General features: G+C 54.6%; 2 protein-coding genes across 3 annotated transcripts in view; one reads left to right on the top strand and one right to left on the bottom strand.

The window, feature by feature from the left end:
* LOC134024068 (protein NDRG1-like) overlaps positions 1 to 2,638 on the top strand; it is a 12,955-nt gene extending 10,317 nt beyond the window's left edge. For both annotated transcript variants that reach the window (XM_062466473.1, XM_062466474.1), the window contains 3 exons: positions 1 to 17; positions 301 to 388; positions 1,534 to 2,638. The exon at positions 1 to 17 is cut by the window's left edge and continues 83 nt beyond it. In XM_062466473.1, coding sequence (XP_062322457.1) covers positions 1 to 17; positions 301 to 388; positions 1,534 to 1,757 — 329 coding nt within the window. In that variant the 3' untranslated portion in view covers positions 1,758 to 2,638. The remainder of the gene's footprint in view (positions 18 to 300; positions 389 to 1,533) is intronic.
* A 161-nt stretch (positions 2,639 to 2,799) lies between these two features.
* Positions 2,800 to 22,500, bottom strand: part of tg (thyroglobulin) — a 29,602-nt gene continuing 9,901 nt past the window's right edge. Inside the window, exons 17-49 of the mRNA XM_062466139.1 lie at positions 21,716 to 21,916; positions 21,391 to 21,603; positions 21,132 to 21,271; positions 20,513 to 20,663; positions 19,756 to 19,920; positions 19,178 to 19,327; positions 18,608 to 18,772; positions 18,369 to 18,491; positions 17,973 to 18,088; positions 17,772 to 17,880; positions 17,364 to 17,555; positions 17,032 to 17,202; positions 16,249 to 16,335; positions 16,022 to 16,087; positions 15,792 to 15,929; positions 15,276 to 15,449; positions 15,050 to 15,161; positions 14,138 to 14,217; positions 13,665 to 13,817; positions 13,403 to 13,468; positions 12,936 to 13,070; positions 12,622 to 12,783; positions 12,303 to 12,519; positions 11,922 to 12,009; positions 11,628 to 11,787; positions 11,196 to 11,407; positions 8,771 to 8,935; positions 8,294 to 8,461; positions 5,088 to 5,275; positions 4,642 to 4,749; positions 4,283 to 4,423; positions 3,327 to 3,520; positions 2,800 to 3,101 (exon numbers count right to left, since the gene is read on the bottom strand). Of these exons, the coding sequence (XP_062322123.1) occupies positions 2,947 to 3,101; positions 3,327 to 3,520; positions 4,283 to 4,423; positions 4,642 to 4,749; positions 5,088 to 5,275; positions 8,294 to 8,461; positions 8,771 to 8,935; positions 11,196 to 11,407; positions 11,628 to 11,787; positions 11,922 to 12,009; positions 12,303 to 12,519; positions 12,622 to 12,783; positions 12,936 to 13,070; positions 13,403 to 13,468; positions 13,665 to 13,817; positions 14,138 to 14,217; positions 15,050 to 15,161; positions 15,276 to 15,449; positions 15,792 to 15,929; positions 16,022 to 16,087; positions 16,249 to 16,335; positions 17,032 to 17,202; positions 17,364 to 17,555; positions 17,772 to 17,880; positions 17,973 to 18,088; positions 18,369 to 18,491; positions 18,608 to 18,772; positions 19,178 to 19,327; positions 19,756 to 19,920; positions 20,513 to 20,663; positions 21,132 to 21,271; positions 21,391 to 21,603; positions 21,716 to 21,916 (4,865 nt within the window). The 3' untranslated portion in view covers positions 2,800 to 2,946. The remainder of the gene's footprint in view (positions 3,102 to 3,326; positions 3,521 to 4,282; positions 4,424 to 4,641; positions 4,750 to 5,087; positions 5,276 to 8,293; positions 8,462 to 8,770; positions 8,936 to 11,195; positions 11,408 to 11,627; positions 11,788 to 11,921; positions 12,010 to 12,302; positions 12,520 to 12,621; positions 12,784 to 12,935; positions 13,071 to 13,402; positions 13,469 to 13,664; positions 13,818 to 14,137; positions 14,218 to 15,049; positions 15,162 to 15,275; positions 15,450 to 15,791; positions 15,930 to 16,021; positions 16,088 to 16,248; positions 16,336 to 17,031; positions 17,203 to 17,363; positions 17,556 to 17,771; positions 17,881 to 17,972; positions 18,089 to 18,368; positions 18,492 to 18,607; positions 18,773 to 19,177; positions 19,328 to 19,755; positions 19,921 to 20,512; positions 20,664 to 21,131; positions 21,272 to 21,390; positions 21,604 to 21,715; positions 21,917 to 22,500) is intronic.

Below are 22,500 nucleotides of genomic sequence, written 5' to 3'. Positions count from 1 at the left end.
AGACCACCCTGCTGAAGGTACAGCCCTGCTGCTGCCTCCTGCAGACTACACTACCCAGAAACCCTTCCTCTCTCTCTCTCTCTCTCTCTCTCTCTCTCTCTCTCTCTCTCTCTCTCTCTCTCTCTCTCTCTTCTCTCTCTCTCTCTCTCTCTCTCTCTCTCTCTCTCTCTCTCTCTCTCTCTCTCTCTCTCTCTCTCTCTCTCTCTCTCTCTCTCTCTTCTTACTGCTGACTCTACACTACCCAGAAACCCTTCCTCTCACTCTCTCTCTCTGGCTGACCTCTGACCCTGCTGTGTGCAGATGGCGGACTGTGGAGGACTGCCCCAGGTGGACCAGCCTGCTTCCCTGACCGAGGCCTTCAAGTACTTCATCCAGGGCATGGGCTACAGTAAGTACTTCAGGGAGGGGCTACAGTAAGTAGATTAGACTGGATTAAACAGGGCCAGTATAGGAGCTATAGGGGTTAGACTGGACCAGTATAGGAGCTATATAAGTGCTGCTGTAAGACTAGAACATGATCAGTGGGCCAGTCTCTCCCAGTAACTCCCAGTCTCTCCCAGTCTCTCCCAGTCTCTCCCAGTAACTCCCAGTCTCTCCCAGTCTCTCCCAGTAACTCCCAGTCTCTCCCAGTCTCTCCCAGTCTCTCCCAGTAACTCCCAGTAACTCCCAGTCTCTCCCAGTAACTCCCAGTCTCTCCCAGTAACTCCCAGTAACTCCCAGTCTCTCCCAGTCTCTCCCAGTCTCTCCCAGTAACTCCCAGTCTCTCCCAGTCTCTCCCAGTCTCTCCCAGTAACTCCCAGTAACTCCCAGTCTCTCCCAGTCTCTCCCAGTAACTCCCAGTCTCTCCCAGTCTCTCCCAGTCTCTCCCAGTAACTCCCAGTAACTCCCAGTCTCTCCCAGTCTCTCCCAGTAACTCCCAGTAACTCCCAGTCTCTCCCAGTAACTCCCAGTCTCTCCCAGTAACTCCCAGTCTTTCCCAGTCTCTCCCAGTAACTCCCAGTCTCTCCCAGTCTCTCCCAGTCTCTCCCAGTAACTCCCAGTCTCTCCCAGTCTCTCCCAGTAACTCCCAGTCTCTCCCAGTCTCTCCCAGTCTCTCCCAGTAACTCCCAGTAACTCCCAGTCTCTCCCAGTAACTCCCAGTCTCTCCCAGTAACTCCCAGTAACTCCCAGTCTCTCCCAGTCTCTCCCAGTCTCTCCCAGTAACTCCCAGTCTCTCCCAGTCTCTCCCAGTCTCTCCCAGTAACTCCCAGTAACTCCCAGTCTCTCCCAGTCTCTCCCAGTAACTCCCAGTCTCTCCCAGTCTCTCCCAGTCTCTCCCAGTAACTCCCAGTAACTCCCAGTCTCTCCCAGTCTCTCCCAGTAACTCCCAGTAACTCCCAGTCTCTCCCAGTAACTCCCAGTCTCTCCCAGTAACTCCCAGTCTTTCCCAGTCTCTCCCAGTAACTCCCAGTCTCTCCCAGTAACTCCCAGTCTCTCCCAGTAACTCCCAGTCTCTCCCAGTAACTCCCAGTAACTCCCAGTCTGTCCCTCCAGTGTCGGCGGCCAGCATGACTCGCCTGGTGCGTTCCCGCACTGCCTCTGGCTCCAGCATCTCCTCCTTCGACGGGACCCGGAGCCGCGCCCACACCAACGAGGGGCGGGGCAAGTCCGCCCTCGCCGACCCCCGGGGCAACTCTAACACCGATGCCTCCATGGAGAGCATCTCCGTGACAACCTCTGACCACTCCGCGATTAAGTCCACAGAAATGGCCTGCTAGGAGAACCTCAGCCTCCCGATCTTCGACCCATTCGACCCCTCTGAACTCCGACCCCTCTCACCCGGCCGGGAAACGATCTGTCCTCTCTGGTCCTGAGCTTGTTTTCTTTGTCTTCTACCTGCTGTCCTCTCCCCTCCGTCTCCTTCCTTCCTACCTGGTCCACCTCTCTGGTCTCCGCTACCACCTGTGTTTCTGCTGAAGATAATAAACTCCTGCTGTGTGTGCCAGACTCCCCTCGTGCTCCCTCCCTCCGCTCGCCTGTGGCGTTGTCCACGCCCCTCCTCCTCCTCGTCGCTCCTCTCTGCCCCGGCCAGCGTGCCGTCACCCAGCAGGGAGTCACGGAGACCGCTGGGGGCCGGGAGAGACGGCAACGCCAGACCACAAGGTTTGACACCATAAAATGTAATCATAACATATTCATTTAGCAGACGCTTTTATCTATCCAAAGCCATGTACAGCACAGGGGGATTTGAACCAGAGATCAACTCGAGCTGCAGGCGGATGCTCTAACCACTGAGCTATACCGATATGGGTTGTCCAAAACTGAAAACATAGCGATGGTAGTCTTGAACAACTGACGTGTTACTGACGCTTTACTGACGTGTTACTGGTGTGTTATTGACGTGTTACTGTGGAGTGTAACAGGTTTTACCAGAGAAGGTCTCTGTGAAAACCCCCATTTTTGTAACTTTTATCATTTTTATAACTTGAACTACGTAATCCATACAGTAATCTGTAGCAATATCCTGTGAATGTATATACACACTATATCCCAGACATAGCTACAGATGTGAAAATATGTATCACTACTCAAACCTTAATATAATATTATCTAAGGTTGCACTGTACATACAAACTGAATAAAATAAACTGACAAACAACCCTGAGTGGAGAGGATCCAGACACGCACGCACACACACACACACACACACACACACACTCTGTCTCTCTCTCTCACACACACACACACACACACTTCCTCAGTCACAAACACCCAGACACCACACTCCACTCACACACTAAGAAAACACCATAAAACAAATTTAAAATGACGACATGTTTATTGTGAAGTGTTTACAGGTGGTTTGCTACAGAGTGATTGAGAAATAAGAACAGTGACGGCAGCGTCATGTGACTTGAAGGTACTAGTAGGTGTTGTCCGCGGCAACCGTGGCAAGGAGGGAGCGGTCTAACTGTAGGCGTCCTTCTCGGTCTTGGGCGGGCTGCTGGTCCGGGGGGCCGGCAGGCTGGACTGCTGCTCTGTCAGAGCGGGACGAGGAGGAGGAGGAGGAGCAGGAGGAGGAGGAGGAGGAGAGGAGCCCAGACCATCTCCAGACAGCTTGGCTGAAACACAAGTCACACTTTATATTTCTATATATACCTATCTATTCGCAAGGGTTAAAGGCAGAGCTTGGTATATATATCTATTCATCTGACACAGTATATGAGGACTGTGTGTGAGGGTTAACACTCGAAGCGCCGAGCAGGGTTGGTTTGACCCCTATCCACACTCTAAGTAGAGAAAACCTGCTTGGCTGTTGTAGTTAAAGGCGTGACCTGGTGTCCCACCTGTGGCTGAGCTGAGCGCAGGTATGTAGTCCGTCCAGAAGGAGCAGGCCTCTCTGTGCAGGCCCTGGAGGTCCCGGAGCCCTGCGGCCAGCTCCTTGTAGAGCGCCCCCCCAGGCAGGGGCAGGACGCGGGGCCAGGGAGGCAGCGCTGGGCTGGGGGGGGCCAGGGAGGCTGGGTGGGCCTGGTTAGGGTCCCTGTGGAGGAGAGGAACAGGATCCCTGCTGAGCACACTTCCACACACAGCACATCGTCTGGAACACTGTGTGTTGATGACAAAATCACTGGTCAAGGTTTGTGAAAAACATGACCATGAACCATGAAAACCAATAAATACAAATTACCTCCCACAGCCTGTACAGTTAGCTAGTTGGCTAGTTGACCCAGAGTGGATCCAGTTAACTAGTTGGCTAGTTTACCCAGAGTGGATCCAGTTAACTAGTTGGCTAGTTGACCCAGAGTGGATCCAGTTAACTAGTTGGCTAGTTTACCCAGAGTGGATCCAGTTAACTAGTTGGCTAGTTTACCCAGAGTGGATCCAGTTAACTAGTTGGCTAGTTGACCCAGAGTGGATCCAGTTAACTAGTTGGCTAGTTTACCCAGAGTGGATCCAGTTAACTAGTTGGCTAGTTTACCCAGAGTGGATCCAGTTAACTAGTTGGCTAGTTTACCCAGAGTGGATCCAGTTAACTAGTTGGCTAGTTGACCCAGAGTGGATCCAGTTAGCTAGTTGGCTAGTTTACCCAGAGTGGATCCAGTTAACTAGTTGGCTAGTTTACCCAGAGTGGATCCAGTTAACTAGTTGGCTAGTTTACCCAGAGTGGATCCAGTTAACTAGTTGGCTAGTTGACCCAGAGTGGATCCAGTTAACTAGTTGGCTAGTTTACCCAGAGTGGATCCAGTTAACTAGTTGGCTAGTTTACCCAGAGTGGATCCAGTTAACTAGTTGGCTAGTTTACCCAGAGTGGATGAAGTTAGCGATGTAGCTGGTGATCTGGAGGGAGAGCTGTCTCTCTGAGGAGGTGAAGCTGTGGGCTGAGGCTGGGTGGTGAGGGACTCCAAACATGTACTGGACGTCCAGGGGCACGTAGGCAGGGCCGCTGGACACATCAACGACAACGACAAAAGCACACATCAGCACTAAGAAGATGGCAAACTGGAATATGAAACATATTGGAAACTAAATTATGCACTCACACATTTATATATACACACATACACACATCAGGCACATGCACACACACACACACATACATCAGACACATGCAAACACACACACACATACCAGACACAGACACACACAGATGAAGGGGCTGACCTTGTCTGGGCTGAGCTCTCGGGTACGTGGTACTGGAACACCTTGGACCGGCTGTTGGCTGCCCAGATGGCTGCCATCTTTACTATGGGGCACACTATGAAGAGATCCCTGAAGAAGACAGGAAGAGGAGAAGAGAAGAGAGGAAGAGGAGAGGAGAGGTAAGAATAGAGAGAGGAGGGAAAAAAGGAAAGAGGAGAGCGAGAGAGGAAGAGAGAATGAGACATAGAAAAGGGGGAGGAGGCAAAAGGAGAGAGACGGGAAAGTTAGAGAGAAGATAGAAACAGAGGAGAGAGAGGATGGTGGAAGAGATGAGATAGAGAGGGATGTCAACAACTCTGTAGGTGTTCAAACACCTTCAGTTCTAGTTCAGCTGTGCTGTCACACACACACACACTGACACACACACACACACACAGACACACACACCAGCCCCCAGACCTGCTCACCTGGTGGCATTGTTGAGAGCTTGTGAGAACAGGTTGTAGCCAGCGGGGGTGGGTGAGTGCCGCAGGGAGTAGAACCAGGTGGCTGCCTCCTTCACCAGGGCGCTGGCCTCCCGCCCGCCCAGGGACTCTGACAGGGCCTGGTAGAAGGCCGTCTTGCTGTCCGCTCGGCCCTGCAGCTGCTCAAAGTTCTGCAGAGGCAAGGAAGGGAGGTCAACTAGGGTCAAGGTCAGGATCAGGGTCAGCTAGGAGAGTGGAGGAGAGAGGGAGAGGGGACGGTGGTGAAGGGGAAGTGAGGGGGAGGAAGGGGAGAGGGAAAGAGAGAAGGCTACTAGAGAGAGCCTGGGTCCTGAGGAGGGCTACTAGAGAGAGCCTGGGTCCTGAGGAGGGCTACTAGAGAGAGCCTGGGTCCTGAGGAGGGCTACTAGAGAGAGCCTGGGTCCTGAGGAGGGCTACTAGAGAGAGCCTGGGTCCTGAGGAGGGCTACTAGAGAGAGTCTGGGTCCTGAGGAGGGCTACTAGAGAGAGCCTGGGTCCTGAGGAGGGCTACTAGAGAGAGCCTGGGTCCTGAGGAGGGCTACTAGAGAGAGCCTGGGCCCTGAGGAGGGCTACTAGAGAGAGCCTGGGTCCTGAGGAGGGCTACTAGAGAGAGTCTGGGCCCTGAGGAGGGCTACTAGAGAGAGCCTGGGTCCTGAGGAGGGTTACTAGAGAGAGCCTGGGTCCTGAGGAGGGCTACTAGAGAGAGCCTGGGTCCTGAGGAGGGCTACTAGAGAGAGCCTGGGTCCTGAGGAGGGCTACTAGAGAGAGCCTGGGTCCTGAGGAGGGCTACTAGAGAGAGCCTGGGCCCTGAGGAGGGCTACTAGAGAGAGCCTGGGTCCTGAGGAGGGCTACTAGAGAGAGCCTGGGTCCTGAGGAGGGCTACTAGAGAGAGTCTGGGCCCTGAGGAGGGCTACTAGAGAGAGCCTGGGTCCTGAGGAGGGCTACTAGAGAGAGCCTGGGTCCTGAGGAGGGCTACTAGAGAGAGCCTGGGTCCTGAGGAGGGCTACTAGAGAGAGCCTGGGTCCTGAGGAGGGCTACTAGAGAGAGCCTGGGTCCTGAGGAGGGCTACTAGAGAGAGCCTGGGTCCTGAGGAGGGCTACTAGAGAGAGTCTGGGTCCTGAGGAGGGCTACTAGAGAGAGCCTGGGCCCTGAGGAGGGCTACTAGAGAGAGTCTGGGTCCTGAGGAGGGCTACTAGAGAGAGCCTGGGCCCTGAGGCGGGCTACTAGAGAGAGCCTGGGTCCTGAGGAGGGTTACTAGAGAGAGCCTGGGCCCTGAGGAGGGTTACTAGAGAGAGCCTGGGTCCTGAGGAGGGCTACTAGAGAGAGCCTGGGTCCTGAGGAGGGCTACTAGAGAGAGCCTGGGTCCTGAGGAGGGCTACTAGAGAGAGCCTGGGCCCTGAGGAGGGTTACTAGAGAGAGCCTGGGCCCTGAGGAGGGCTACTAGAGAGAGCCTGGGCCCTGAGGAGGGCTACTAGAGAGAGCCTGGGTCCTGAGGAGGGCTACTAGAGAGAGCCTGGGTCCTGAGGAGGGCTACTAGAGAGAGTCTGGGTCCTGAGGAGGGTTACTAGAGAGAGCCTGGGTCCTGAGGAGGGCTACTAGAGAGAGCCTGGGTCCTGAGGAGGGCTACTAGAGAGAGCCTGGGTCCTGAGGAGGGTTACTAGAGAGAGCCTGGGTCCTGAGGAGGGCTACTAGAGAGAGCCTGGGTCCTGAGGAGGGCTACTAGAGAGAGCCTGGGTCCTGAGGAGGGCTACTAGAGAGAGCCTGGGTCCTGAGGAGGGCTACTAGAGAGAGCCTGGGTCCTGAGGAGGGCTACTAGAGAGAGTCTGGGTCCTGAGGAGGGCTACTAGAGAGAGCCTGGGTCCTGAGGAGGGCTACTAGAGAGAGCCTGGGTCCTGAGGAGGGCTACTAGAGAGAGTCTGGGTCCTGAGGAGGGCTACTAGAGAGAGCCTGGGTCCTGAGGAGGGCTACTAGAGAGAGCCTGGGCCCTGAGGAGGGTTACTAGAGAGAGCCTGGGTCCTGAGGAGGGCTACTAGAGAGAGCCTGGGCCCTGAGGAGGGCTACTAGAGAGAGCCTGGGTCCTGAGGAGGGCTACTAGAGAGAGTCTGGGCCCTGAGGAGGGCTACTAGAGAGAGCCTGGGTCCTGAGGAGGGCTACTAGAGAGAGCCTGGGCCCTGAGGAGGGCTACTAGAGAGAGCCTGGGTCCTGAGGAGGGCTACTAGAGAGAGCCTGGGCCCTGAGGAGGGCTACTAGAGAGAGCCTGGGTCCTGAGGAGGGCTACTAGAGAGAGCCTGGGTCCTGAGGAGGGCTACTAGAGAGAGTCTGGGTCCTGAGGAGGGCTACTAGAGAGAGCCTGGGTCCTGAGGAGGGCTACTAGAGAGAGCCTGGGTCCTGAGGAGGGCTACTAGAGAGAGCCTGGGTCCTGAGGAGGGCTACTAGAGAGAGCCTGGGTCCTGAGGAGGGCTACTAGAGAGAGCCTGGGTCCTGAGGAGGGCTACTAGAGAGAGCCTGGGCCCTGAGGAGGGCTACTAGAGAGAGCCTGGGTCCTGAGGAGGGCTACTAGAGAGAGTCTGGGTCCTGAGGAGGGCTACTAGAGAGAGCCTGGGCCCTGAGGAGGGCTACTAGAGAGAGCCTGGGTCCTGAGGAGGGCTACTAGAGAGAGCCTGGGTCCTGAGGAGGGCTACTAGAGAGAGCCTGGGTCCTGAGGAGGGCTACTAGAGAGAGTCTGGGTCCTGAGGAGGGCTACTAGAGAGAGCCTGGGTCCTGAGGAGGGTTACTAGAGAGAGCCTGGGTCCTGAGGAGGGCTACTAGAGAGAGCCTGGGTCCTGAGGAGGGTTACTAGAGAGAGCCTGGGTCCTGAGGAGGGCTACTAGAGAGAGCCTGGGTCCTGAGGAGGGCTACTAGAGAGAGCCTGGGTCCTGAGGAGGGCTACTAGAGAGAGCCTGGGTCCTGAGGAGGGTTACTAGAGAGAGCCTGGGTCCTGAGGAGGGTTACTAGAGAGAGCCTGGGTCCTGAGGAGGGCTACTAGAGAGAGCCTGGGTCCTGAGGAGGGCTACTAGAGAGAGCCTGGGTCCTGAGGAGGGCTACTAGAGAGAGCCTGGGCCCTGAGGAGGGCTACTAGAGAGAGCCTGGGTCCTGAGGAGGGCTACTAGAGAGAGTCTGGGTCCTGCTTACCTTGATGTTCCTGGCTCTGCTGATGAGGCCGTCGTGAGCCGAGGATCCCAGCAGGAGGTCGACACTGTGAGGGCCAGAGCTCTGCAGCGCCCCCTGGGGGCCGGCAGCCTCCTGCAGCCCATCTACCACCGGAGACCACGCCTGCAGGGGTCCACTCACCGCCAAGAGCTGGGAAACACACACACATAACACACACACACAACACAGACACAACACACACAACACAGACACACAACACACACAACACAGACACACAACACACACACGCAACACAGACACACAACACAGACACACAACACAGACACACACACAACACAGACACACACACATAATAAGGCCTAAGGCCTACCACATTAGCCTATCTTGGACTAGACTAGACATATTTAGTCTGGACTAGTCTAACCTATCGTGGTGTGGACTGGACTAGCCCAGCTTGGTCCAGATTGGCCTATTTTAGACTAGACCAGCCTGGCCTACCTTGGTCTGGGCAGCGTTGAGCACACGAGCAGGGACCCCCCTCAGACAGAACATGAGCGGGTTGGGGTCTGAGGTGGGGCAGTCCAGCTGGCGGGCCAGGGCCAGGGCCTGCCGCCGAGCCTCAGCATCACCCAGCAGCAGGGAGGGGGAGAACACCGAGCCACCCTGCGGAACACACACACACATCCAGACACACACACACATCCAGACACACACACACAACCAGACACACACACACACAACCAGACACACACACACACATCCAGACACACACACACAACCAGACACACACACACACACACAACCAGACACACACACACACATCCAGACACACACACACAACCAGACACACACACACACAACCAGACACACACACAACCAGACACACACACACACAACCAGACACACACACACACACAACCAGACACACACACACACAACCAGACACACACACACATCCAGACACACACACACACATCCAGACACACACACACAACCAGACACACACACACACACAACCAGACACACACACACACATCCAGACACACACACACACAACCAGACACACACACACACAACCAGACACACACACACACAACCAGACACACACACACACAACCAGACACACACACACACATCCAGACACACACAACCAGACACACACACACACATCCAGACACACACAACCAGACACACACACACACAACCAGACACACACACACACATCCAGACACACACACATCCAGACACACACACACACAACCAGACACACACAACCAGACACACACACACACATCCAGACACACACACACAACCAGACACACACACATCCAGACACACACAACCAGACACACACACATCCAGACACACACAACCAGACACACACACACACAACCAGACACACACACATCCAGACACACACACACAACCAGACACACACACACACACATCCAGACACACACAACCAGACACACACACACACATCCAGACACACACACACAACCAGACACACACACATCCAGACACACACAACCAGACACACACACATCCAGACACACACACATCCAGACACACACAACCAGACACACACACATCCAGACACACACACACAACCAGACACACACACACACATCCAGACACACACAACCAGACACACACACATCCAGACACACACAATCAGACACACACACATCCAGACACACACAACCAGACACACACACATCCAGACACACACACATCCAGACACACACAACCAGACACACACACATCCAGACACACACAACCAGACACACACACATCCAGACACACACACAACCAGACACACACACACACAACCAGACACACACACACACAACCAGACACACACACAACCAGACACACACACACACAACCAGACACACACACACACACAACCAGACACACACACAACCAGACACACACAACCAGACACACACACACACAACCAGACACACACACACACACAACCAGACACACAACCAGACACACACACACACACAACCAGACACACACAACCAGACACACACATCCAGACACACACACATCCAGACACACACAACCAGACACACACACAACCAGACACACACACACACAACCAGACACACACACACAACCAGACACACACACAACCAGACACACACACACACAACCAGACACACACACACACACACAACCAGACACACAACCAGACACACACACACACAACCAGACACACACACACACAACCAGACACACACATCCAGACACACACAACCAAACACACACACACAACCAGACACACACACACTCAACCAGACACACACACACAACCAGACACACACACACAACCAGACACACGCACACACAACCAAACACACACACACACACACAACCAGACACACACACAACCAGACACACACACAACCAGACACACACACATCCAGACACACACAACCAGATACACACACAGGTAAGAACAAAAGCTCCACAAGGTTGTCTCTCATGTTTCACTTGTGACGTTTGGAACCCCACGAGAGTAGACGACCACACACACTCCTAACACCACAACCACACACACCGTGGACCAGAACACACACACACCATGAACTAGAACACACAAACACCGTGGACCAGAACACACACACACCATGAACTAGAACACACACACACCATGGACCAGAACACACACACACCATGAACCAGAACACACACACACTGTGGACCAGAACACACACACACCATGAACCAGAACACACACACACCATGGACCAGAACACACACACACCGTGGACCAGAACACACACACACACCCGAGCCCTAACTTTACGCTGGGAGAGTGAGAGTGAGAGAGTGAGAGAGTGAGAGAATGAGAGAGTGAAATAGTGTGACAGTGTGATAGTGAGATGGTGAGAGAGGAGGAGGGACCCACCATGAGCAGCATGCGCTGGAAGAGGGGCGGAGTCTGGAAGAGGGGCGGAGTCTGGGAGGACAGCAGGTGGAGGCTGGTGACGTCAGCTCCGCCCCTCTCCGCCCCCACGGTCACCCTCCTGGGGTCCCCCCCCAGCCGGGCCACGTGGTCCTGAACCCAGAGCAGAGCAGCCCGCTGGTCCTGCAGGCCGGAGTTACCTGGCAGGGCGGAGCCTGCACACACACACGCACACACACACACATACACACACACACATACGCACACACACACACATTACAAATGCACTTAGTCATAAACGCAAGTGACGCATGTGTGTCTGTCTCGGTATGTCATGTGTGTGTGATGCATTTATGTGTGTGTGTGTGCCTGCGTGTGTGTGCCTGCGTGTGTGTGTGCCTGTGTGTGTGTGTGTGCCTGCGTGTGTGTGTGTACCTATTCTGAGGAATCCCAGAGCTGCCACCCTGGTGTGGGCTGTTACCACGACAATGTTGCCCACGGCAGCCAGGTGAGAGGCATCTAGCAGACCAGGTGAGCTGTGATTGGCTGGACTGGAGGGGTTGTAGAAGAAGACTAACACAGCAGTGCTCCCCTTCTGTCACCATGGCAGCAACACACACACACACACACCCACACACACAACTGGGTGAGATGGAGAGACTTTGACAGATTAAATAAATGATGCTGGGTTACACCTGCAGACACTAGATTAGACTAAGTTTCACTCACGATGCCGCTGGGGACAAAGATGTTGAGGTAGAGACAGTCCTCACTGGAGGCTGAGGTCTCCAGGTCGCCAGGCTGCAGGCAGCTCGCTCTGAACAACAACAACAACAGGTTAGCCCTGAGGTAGATCAACAACAACAACAAGTTAGCCCTGAGGTAGATCAACAACAACAAGTTAGCCCTGAGGTAGATCGACAACAACAACAGGTTAGCCCTGAGATAAATCAACAACAGCAGGTTAGCCCTGAGGTAGATCAACAACAGCAGGTTAGCCCTGAGGTAGATCAACAACAACAACAGGTTAGCACTGAGGTAGATCAACAACAACAACAGGTTAGCCCTGAGGTAGATCAACAACAGCAGGGTGATGTGGGGCCCACTCACCGGGGTACCGTGGCGTTCCACGTTCCGCTCCACACTGCCGGCTCCGGGGCGCTGAAACGTTGCGCTCCTATTGGAGGACGGGCATACGGAACTCCCAGGAACTGGATAACTGTCTTCCTGTCTGATCCCAGAGCCGTTGTCCTGGCGACGCCCAGCAGCATTCCGTGCCCCGGGATGAACACTGATGTTGCTGCTGAAGCCCGTGCTGGGTTTGGAACTGAACACTAGAGTTTCAGTTACGCCTTATCACAGCCTTCCATGAACCTAACCATTACCCTAACCTGACCGTGACCCCAACCTCAGCATCGTTCAGACCCACCTCTCAGGTAGACGAGGGGGGCGGTCTCCCTGACGACCAGCCTGCAGTGCCGAGCCTGGGGGGCGGGGCCACAGGTGCGTGTGTCTGGGTACAGGACGCAGCGCACAGCTGACTCCGCCCTCCTCACCGTCACCGCCGCACAAGACTCCGCCTCCTCACACGCTGAGCAGGGAGACACGTCAATCACACACACCACAGGGAATACACACACCACACACACTACACCACACACACAACACAGAATATACACATCACAAACACACACACAGAATGCACACACACCACACATCCACAGGCAGGGGCTGTGTGCTCACCAGAGAGACACCAGGCCGTGGTCCTCTGCAGGTCCTCTGAGATGTCCTGGCTGAGGTGGAGCACGTCGTAGGTGGAGAGAGAGGGGTCCACCAGCACAGATGAACCCCCTAACAGCCTCCACCCCTCCATACTCACTGAGGAGAGGAGGACAGGAGAGGAGAAGAGGGGAGAGGAGGAGAGGAGGAGAGGAGAAGAGAGGAGAGAAGAGAAGAGAAGAGAAGAGAGGAGAGTAGAGGAGAGGAGAAGAGAGGACAGGAGAGGAGAGGAGAAGAGAAGAGGAGAAGAGAAGAGAGGAGGACATGAGAGGAGAGGACAGGAGAGGAGAAGAGAGAAGAGAAGAGGACAGGGGAGGAGGGGAGTAAAAGACAGGACATTATGAATCTTGTTTCAACATGATGTGGTGCTTTTAAAGGAATGAATAAATGAGAAGGGAACTATAGTTGGGGTAGACACTCTTATCTCTCACCGTTGATGGAAGGAGCGCGGAGCTCAAACTTGGGGCACAGCGCAGGAGACTTAGTCCACTGGTTCACTATGGGGGTAAACAATGTCCTCCATCATACAGCATGGAGAAGAACACACTGGTGACCAGTCAGGGCTCAGGGTGAAGGCTCAGGGGGCAGGGTGAGGGGTCAGGGGGCAGGGTGAGGGGTCAGGGGGAGGGCTCAGGGTGAGGGCTCAGGGTCAGGGGTCAGGGTGAGGGCTTCAGGTTAAGGGCTCAGGCTCACCTGGCTTCTCGTACCAGCCGTAGGGCTCCACACTGGTATCCACCCCTGAGGGGCTGCAGTCCTGCACACGCCAGGACGACCCCCCCTCCCCCTCCTCCTCCCCGCACGTCTGGATTCCCAGGCTGACCAGGGTCAGGCACAGCACCTCCACGCCTGGACACACACACACGTGTAGAGACACACACACACGCGTAGAGACACACAGACAGACGTGTAGAGACACAAACACACACACGTGTAGAGACACACACACACACGTGTAGAGACACACAGACAGACGTGTAGAGACACACAGACAGACGTGTAGAGACACACACACACACGTGTAGAGACACACAGACAGACGTGTAGAGACACACACACACACGTGTAGAGACACACAGACAGACGTGTAGAGACACACACACACACACATCAATAAATGGCCATTCCACATCATCCTAACTCCGTCTAACCAACCAATTACAACTCACCTGGAGACTTCCTGTCTCTAACATATCCGATGCCACGGCAACAAGGATCCTCATCACACCGTCTCTCACATTCCATGAAGCTGTAAAAGGTTGTCACGGTTACAGTATTGAGGTAGTGCTGAGTACAGTACAGTACTAGTATGAAGGTGGTATGGTGTTAAGGTACAGTCTGAAGGTAGTGTTGAGGTAGTGTTGAGGCACAGTCCTACCTGTCTGTCAGGGTGTTGGGGTAGTGTTAAGGTACAGTCCTACCTGTCTGTCAGGGTGTTGGGGTAGTGTTAAGGTACAGTCCTACCTGTCTGTCAGGGTGTTGAGGTAGTGTTAAGGTACAGTCCTACCTGTCTGTCAGGGTGTTGAGGTAGTGTTGAGGTACAGTCCTACCTGTCTGTTAGGGTGTTGGGGTAGTGTTAAGGTATAGTCTGAAGGTAGTGTTGAGGTACAGTCCTACCTGTCTGTCAGGGTGTTGGGGTAGTGTTGAGGTACAGTCCTACCTGTCTGTCAGGGTGTTGAGGTACAGTCCTACCTGTCTGTCAGGGTGTTGGGGTAGTGTTAAGGTATAGTCTGAAGGTAGTGTTGAGGTACAGTCCTACCTGTCTGTCAGGGTGTTGGGGTAGTGTTGAGGTACAGTCCTACCTGTCTGTCAGGGTGTTGAGGTACAGTCCTACCTGTCTGTCAGGGTGTTGGGGTAGTGTTGAGGTACAGTCCTACCTGTCTGTCAGGGTGTTGGGGTAGTGTTGAGGTACAGTCCTACCTGTCTGTCAGGGTGTTGAGGTACAGTCCTACCTGTCTGTCAGGGTGTTGGGGTAGTGTTGAGGTACAGTCCTACCTGTCTGTCAGGGTGTTGGGGTAGTGTTGAGGTACAGTCCTACCTGTCTGTCAGGGTGTTGGGGTAGTGTTGAGGTACAGTCCTACCTGTCTGTCAGGGTGTTGGCTGACAGGCTGACACGACTGCGGACAGAGTAGGACACCATCTTCCTGAAGGACACACGCCTGTAGAAGCTCTTCACCCCTCCGGACAGGTCCACTGCTCTCACACACACACACACACACACACAGGCATGCTCATCCTTCTTGATGTGGGGGCTGTGGGGAAGACTGGGGGAGGCGAGGGAGGAGTGGGGGAGGAGGGTGTACTCACCCTTCTTGATGTGGGGGTTGTGGAGAGGCTGGGGGAGGCGGGGGAGACAGGGCTGCCTCAGAGGTGTGTCGTAGCCTCCACACACCCGGGGGTCGGGGTACAGGGAGCAGCTGTAGAACCTGTCCCCCTCACTCCTCACATCCAGCACAGAACACTGCTCCTCCTCCTGGCAGCCTGGGACACACACACACGCAGTACACACACACACCGTACACACACACACACGCAGTACACACACACACCGTACACACACACACACGCAGTACACACACACACCGTACACACACACACACGCAGTACACACACACCGTACATACACACATACACACATTCACGTACACACACAGTACATACACACACATTCAAATACACATTCACACATGATACAGTGGTTTTGACAGTGGTGTATGTGTGTGACTTTGTGCGTGTGTACATGTGTGCCTGTGTGTGTGTACGTGTGTCTGTGTGTGTGTGTGTGTGTGTGCGTGTGTTTGTGTGTGGGCCTCAGGTACACACGTGTCTGACACCAGAGCAGCGCGCTGTGAGGAGAGAAGGTGTGTTTGGAGATGAAGTAGAGAAGATGAGGCACGTTCCTGTCTGGTTCCACCAGAACCTCGCTGACCTCCAGACGCTCAAACGACTCTGAGACCACAGCTGGGAACACAGCAAGCACAGGGTCACCACCCTGACCCCTGATCCCTGACTGGCCCGCTAGGAGGAGTGTGTGTGTGGGGGCGGGTACTCACCTGGGGGGTCTGGGGTGGGTTGACCTCCCACACAGGTGCTGGAGACGTCGGTACTGTTACTCACACCTGACACAGGAAGGCACACTGCAAATGAGTATTTGTAGTTTGGCACTAAAAAACTTCTTCTTACTTCTTTCAAGGATATTCAAATCCATGTATCTTACTTTACATTATGATGTTCTTAAACTGTATATTTATATAGCAGAAGTATGTGTGTGCTGTGGTACCTGTGTGGAGGTAGATGGCCTGGAAGATAATGATGCTGGCCTGGTAGTCACTCTTGTTCTTACTGGACGCTGGCAATGCTGCATCCGCTGCAACACACACCAACATGAAACACCAACATTAGGGGGCGGAGGAGTGGGAGGAGCAGGAGGAGGAGGAGGAGGGAGAGGAGGACCAGGGTGAGGAGGAGGGAGAGGAGGACCAGGGTGAGGAGGAGGACCAGGGTGAGGAGCAGGATGAGGAGCAGGAGGAGGAGGAGGGAGATGAGGAGGGAGAGGAGGAGGGAGAGGAGGACCAGGGTGAGGAGGAGGACCAGGGTGAGGAGCAGGATGAGGAGCAGGAGGAGGAGGAGGGAGATGAGGAGGGAGAGGAGGAGGGAGAGGAGGACCAGGGTGAGGAGGAGGGAGAGGAGGACCAGGGTGAGGAGGAGGGAGAGGAGGACCAGGGTGAGGAGCAGGATGAGGAGCAGGAGGAGGAGGAGGGAGAGGAGGAGAGAGAGGAGGACCAGGGTGAGGAGGAGGGAGAGGAGGACCAGGGTGAGGAGCAGGATGAGGAGGAGGGAGAGGAGGACCAGGGTGAGGAGGAGGAGGGAGAGGAGGACCAGGGTGAGGAGCAGGAGGAGGAGGAGGGAGAGGAGGACCAGGGTGAGGAGGAGGAGGAGGAGGGAGAGGAGGACCAGGGTGAGGAGGAGGAGGAGGGAGAGGAGGACCAGGGTGAGGAGGAGGAGGAGGAGGGAGAGGAGGACCAGGGTGAGGTTTAGCCGTACAGTGAGCTGTGTTTCTTACTGATAACAAAGTTCTGTCCTCCGAAGTTGAAGATGAAGCTCTTGTGGTCCTGGTCGTAGGTGAGCCCAGCGCCACAGACCCGGGCAGAGCTGGCCAGCCCAGACACATCCCAGTCACCCTCCGAACACTGGAGGACCGAGGGGGAACGCACCAGACCACACATGATACTGCCTGGTGAGGGGAGGGTAGGGCAGGGGAGGGGAGACATGGGGAGAGGGGAGGTGAAGTTAGGAGGTGTAAGAATGCATACAAAAAGAACTAACATCACACCGAACTTGAAGCCGGACGTGTAACGTTCCTCCGGAGCGTCTCCATGGCTACCGTAGCCCTACCTCCGTCCAGGATGTTGGCGTTGAGCAGGAAGCCCTCACAGCAGGAGTCTGAGCTGCACGCGTCCTGACAGAAGCGGTGTGCGTCCGTGACACTGGCTCCCTCCGCGGGGAACACCACCGTCCGGTACACCCCCGAGGTCAGCTTGCGGAACGGCATCCTCTCAAAGCCGCTCTGCACGGTGACCTGCTCACCTGGGGGTGGAGGCTGCTGTTACATATGTACTCCAGCAGAGGGGGGTAAACCTGCAGGCTGGTACTGAAGAACTAGGGCTTCGAGTGTGTGTTGGGATGAGATACTGTACTGTATTGCTTGTTTGCCTGTGTGTGTTGGCATGTGTGTGTGTGTGTGTGTGTGTGTGTGTGTGTGTGTGTGTGTGTGTGTGTGTGTGTGTGTGGAAAGGTGAATACCTTTCTTCCTGAGGACCAGCAAGTCTCCTTTGGCCCCGCCTCTCACCCTCAGGTAGCAGCGAAGCCTCTTAAACATGGCCGCCTCAGGATTACCCAGAAACCCCCTGGTCTGGATGTCAGAAAAGGTCAAGCTTCAGACAGAGTACCTATAGGAGACCTGATGTCTAGGAGAGAGCACCTGGTCTCCAGGGGAGAGCGTACCTGGTCGGAGGTGTTGCAGTGCAGGTTGGAGGGCTGCTGGCTGTAGAGCTCACAGTGAGCCTGGCCCCCTGCTGAGGACACCGCCAGGTGGAAGCAGCCCTGCTCCTGGGCACACGCTGGGACACCACAACATGCAGCAGGATTCAACCCCTGACCTCAATCATCATGTATAACACATGCAATATCCATAGGGCTTCATAAGATTATCGATATTCAATCAGCTTCAGTTCATCATTCTTTATAAGATATTTTAATAAAGCAGTACAGTACACCACATGAGGGTGTGGTTATTGAGGATAAAGGAGAGGAGAGAGAAGAGAGAGGAGAGAAGAGGAGAGAGGATGAGAAGGGAGGAGAGGAGGGAAGAGGAGAGAGCAGCCTGTGTTTCACTGGGACCTTGAAGGCAGGTGTGGAGATGTTTCTCCAGGGTGGTGTTAGATGACTGGGACCTGATCAGGTGTGAATCTTCAGCTTCCAGGATGAGTCTGGATGTGGGAACGTCTTCAAATCCTCCCAGCACTGCACACACACACACACACACACACACAGGACATACTGAAACTCTTCTCTGTCTTGTATCTGTTGTCTGTCTTGCTAAACCACTTCCTCCTCCTGGAAAGTTGAGGTACCGGTACCTTTACACTCATCCTCGGACAGAGGCTCCTCCCTGTTTGTCCACGCTAGCTCCGCCCCCCCGGCTGTCACACAAACCCATCTCCCTGACAGGAAGTCCTTCTGGGCCAACAGGAAGTCCCCTCTCTCAGAACACTGTAGTCCTTTGCGCTGGCACTCTGTCATGCCTGCCGGGTACACACACACACACACATACACACACATATGAGAGAGAGAGAGATAAGCAGTTAAAGCCTCACCATGTGAGATTAGTTATTAACCTCTCACAGTATTAACTAGCGGTTAGCCTAGCACCTCACAGTGTTTACTAGCGGTTAGCCCATCACAGTGTTTACTAGCAGTTAGCCTAGCCTCTCACAGTGTTTACTAGCAGTTAGCCTAGCCTCTCACAGTGTTTAGTAGCAGTTAGCCTCTCACAGTGTTTACTAGCAGTTAGCCTCTCACAGTGTTTACTAGCAGTTAGCCTAGACTCTCACAGTGTTTACTAGCGGTTAGCCTAGACTCTCACAGTGTTTACTAGCGGTTAGCCTAGCTTCTTACAGTGTTTACTAGCGGTTAGCCTAGCTTCTTACAGTGTTTCTTAGAGGATGCTCCGGCTGCAGCCGTGGTGCTGTCTCTGGGACAGGGGCTGCAGAAGTCCTGACCCCCCTCTTCCTGGTAGGAGCCCGGAGGGCAGGGCCGACACACACCCCCACTGGAGAACGCACCTGCTGGACACAGCACTGGGGGGGGGGGGGGGGGGGGGAGAAAGAGAAATAAAGAGAGAGAGTTAGAGAGAGAGGGGGGAGAGCAAGGCTGAGAGAAACAAGAGAGAGAATAAGAAATGGAGAGCTTCTGTACAGGTGTGGCAGAGTCTCTACAGTATCTCTCCCTCTCTCTAGTGGTAGAGAGAGGGAGAGATAGAGATAGAGATAGCATCTCTACAGAGTGGTAGACAGAGAGAGAGAGAGAGCTTCTCTACAGAGTGGTAGAGAGTGAGAGAGAGACAGAGAGAGAGAGAGAGAGAGAGAGAGAGAGAGAGAGCATCTCTACAGAATGGTAGTGAGAGAAAGAGAGAGAGAGAGCGTATCTACAGGGTGGTAGAGAGAGAGAGATAGAGAGAGGGAGAGAGAGAGAGTCTCCACAGGGTGGTAGAGAGAGGGGGACGTACCACAGCCGGTGCCCGCTGTACCAGCCTGGTACCCAGGGGAGCAGCCGAAGGTGGGGGGAAGGGTGAAGATCACTTGGGGGTCAGAGGTCACGATGGAGCGATACGGCGCCCTACCCAGAAGCCCCATTAGTCCCGCCTGGAGCCTGGCCTCACCCAGAGCTACGTCTGGAGAGAGAGAGGGGTTAGACATGACAGAGAGACGGGTTAGACATGAGAGAGAGAGACGGGTTAGACATGAGAGAGAGACAGGTTAGACATGAGAGAGAGAGACGGGTTAGACATGAGAGAGAGAGACGGGTTAGACATGAGAGAGAGACAGGTTAGACATGAGAGAGAGAGACGGGTTAGACATGAGAGAGAGAGACGGGTTAGACATGAGAGAGAGACGGGTTAGACATGAGAGAGAGACGGGTTAGACATGACAGAGAGACGGGTTAGACATGAGAGAGAGAGACGGGTTAGACATGACAGAGAGACGGGTTAGACATGAGAGAGACGGGTTAGACATGAGAGAGAGAGACGGGTTAGACATGAGAGAGAGAGACGGGTTAGACATGAGAGAGAGACTGCTTTGACATGAGAGAGAGAGACGGGTTAGACATGAGAGAGAGAGACGGGTTAGACATGAGAGAGAGAGACGGGTTAGACATGAGAGAGAGAGACGGGTTAGACATGAGAGAGAGACGGGTTAGACATGAGAGAGAGGCAGGTTCTGTTAGTGCTGTCTGATGGGTGCTCTGTTAGTGAGTCTCCTCACCGATGTCATGGAGGTCAGGCAGCACGGCGACCGGGAGGTCGAGCAGAGACGCCCTCCAGACGACCTCCAGCGTGACCCCGCCCTCGCTCACACACTCCACACGCACCGAGCCCTCTTCACACACAGACACCGAGGACCCTGAGGGAGACAGCTACACACAGAGGACAGGATCACACACACACACACACACACACACCTGGAGACACACAGAGGACAGGATCACACACACACACACCTGGAGACACACAGAGGACAGGATCACACACACACACCTGGAGACACACAGAGGACCGGATCACACACACACCTGGAGACACACAGAGGACAGGATCACACACACACACACAGAGGACAGGATCACACACACACACACACACCTGGAGACACACAGAGGACAGGATCACACACACACACCTGGAGACACACAGAGGACAGGATCACACACACACACCTGGAGACACACAGAGGACAGGATTACACACACACACACACCTGGAGACACACATAGGACAGGATCACACACACACACACCTGGAGACACACAGAGGACAGGATTACACACACACACACACACACACACACACACCTGGAGACACACAGAGGACAGGATCACACACACCTGCAGGCTGCAGAGCCCCTGGGCTCTCATGTCTGTGAGCAGGGAGGCCTGCAGGCTGGAGGAGGAGCAGGGCTGTGCAGACTCAGCGAGAGACAGCTGGACTAGCACAGAGGACTGCACTGTCTGGTACACCTGGACCTCTGAAACACACACACACACACCCCACACACATATAGTTAGGATGGGTCAGGGTGAGTTAAACTGGCAGGGTCAGGGCTCAGGGGTCAGGGCTCAGGGGTCAGGGCTCAGGGTGAGTTACTCTGGCAGGCTTGAGGCAGTGGGGCGTCCTCCAGCCAGGTCTGGGTGTCGACATCACACAGGAAGCGCTTGACAGGAAGTGCACTGTCGTAGCCATGGTGACAGGTGAGGTCACAGCTCTGCCTCTGCTGTCCGCCCAGGGCCTGGGAGCGACACAGCAGTGCACCCTGGGAGATGGAGGCGTCAGCAGAGAAGGGAGATGGACACTGGGGACCTGAGGAGACATGAGTCACGTTAGAGAGTCTGGGTCAAGCAGAGAGACAGAGAGAGAGAGAGAGAGAGAGAGAGAGAGAGAGAGAGAGAGAGAGAGGTGACAGTGACCCTACTGTCACAGTGGGGTCTGGCTCCTGTGCTGCGTGTGCTCCGGGTCCCGGCCAGCTCCCGGCCGTCTGAGGAAACACACCAGCAGTGTGTGACGTCACACTGGGACGGAGAGAAGCTGCCATCTGCCCGGCACTCCGGCTGGTAGCCCAGCCCCAACTGCCTCCGCCCGGCAGCCCCTCGCAGCAGCAGGCACAGGCTGGGGCCTGGAGACAAAACAAGCACACCTCAGCACAGCACTCCCACATAGAACAAACATTACAATAACATTTACTTGTTGACTTAAATTAATTGTTGCATTGTATATGCTGGTGAGCAGGTGTTTGTATGTAATTTGAGTGTGTGAGATGAATGTGAGGGTGTGTGTAGTGTGTGTGTGAGTGTGTAGGAGGTCCGTGTAGTGTGTGTGTGTGTGTGTGTGTGTGTGTGTGTGTGTGTGTGTGTGTGTGAGAGAGAGTGTGTAGGAGGTGTGTGTAGTGAGTGTGTGTGTGTGTGTGTAGTGTGTGCGTGTGTAGGAGGTGTGTGTAGTGTGTGTGTGTGTGTGAGAGAGTGTGTAGGAGGTGTGTGTAGTGTGAATGTGTGTGTGAGAGTGTTTTGGAGGTGTGTGTAGGAGGTGTGTGTGTGTGTGTGTGTGTGTGTGTGTGTGAGAGTGTGTAGGAGGTGTGTGTACAGGTGAGCTCTCCAGGGGGGCTGGGGTCTGCAGGCTGTGTGTGTGTGTGTGTGAGTGTGTGTGAGAGTGTGTAGGAGTTATGTGTAGGAGGTGTGTGTGTGTGAGTGTGTGTGAGAGTGT

This window comes from Osmerus eperlanus, chromosome 7 (assembly GCF_963692335.1).
Source record: "Osmerus eperlanus chromosome 7, fOsmEpe2.1, whole genome shotgun sequence".
NCBI lineage: Eukaryota > Metazoa > Chordata > Actinopteri > Osmeriformes > Osmeridae > Osmerus > Osmerus eperlanus.
Note: the sequence above shows the minus strand (reverse complement) of the source record. Positions and strands in the feature narration are given on the sequence as shown.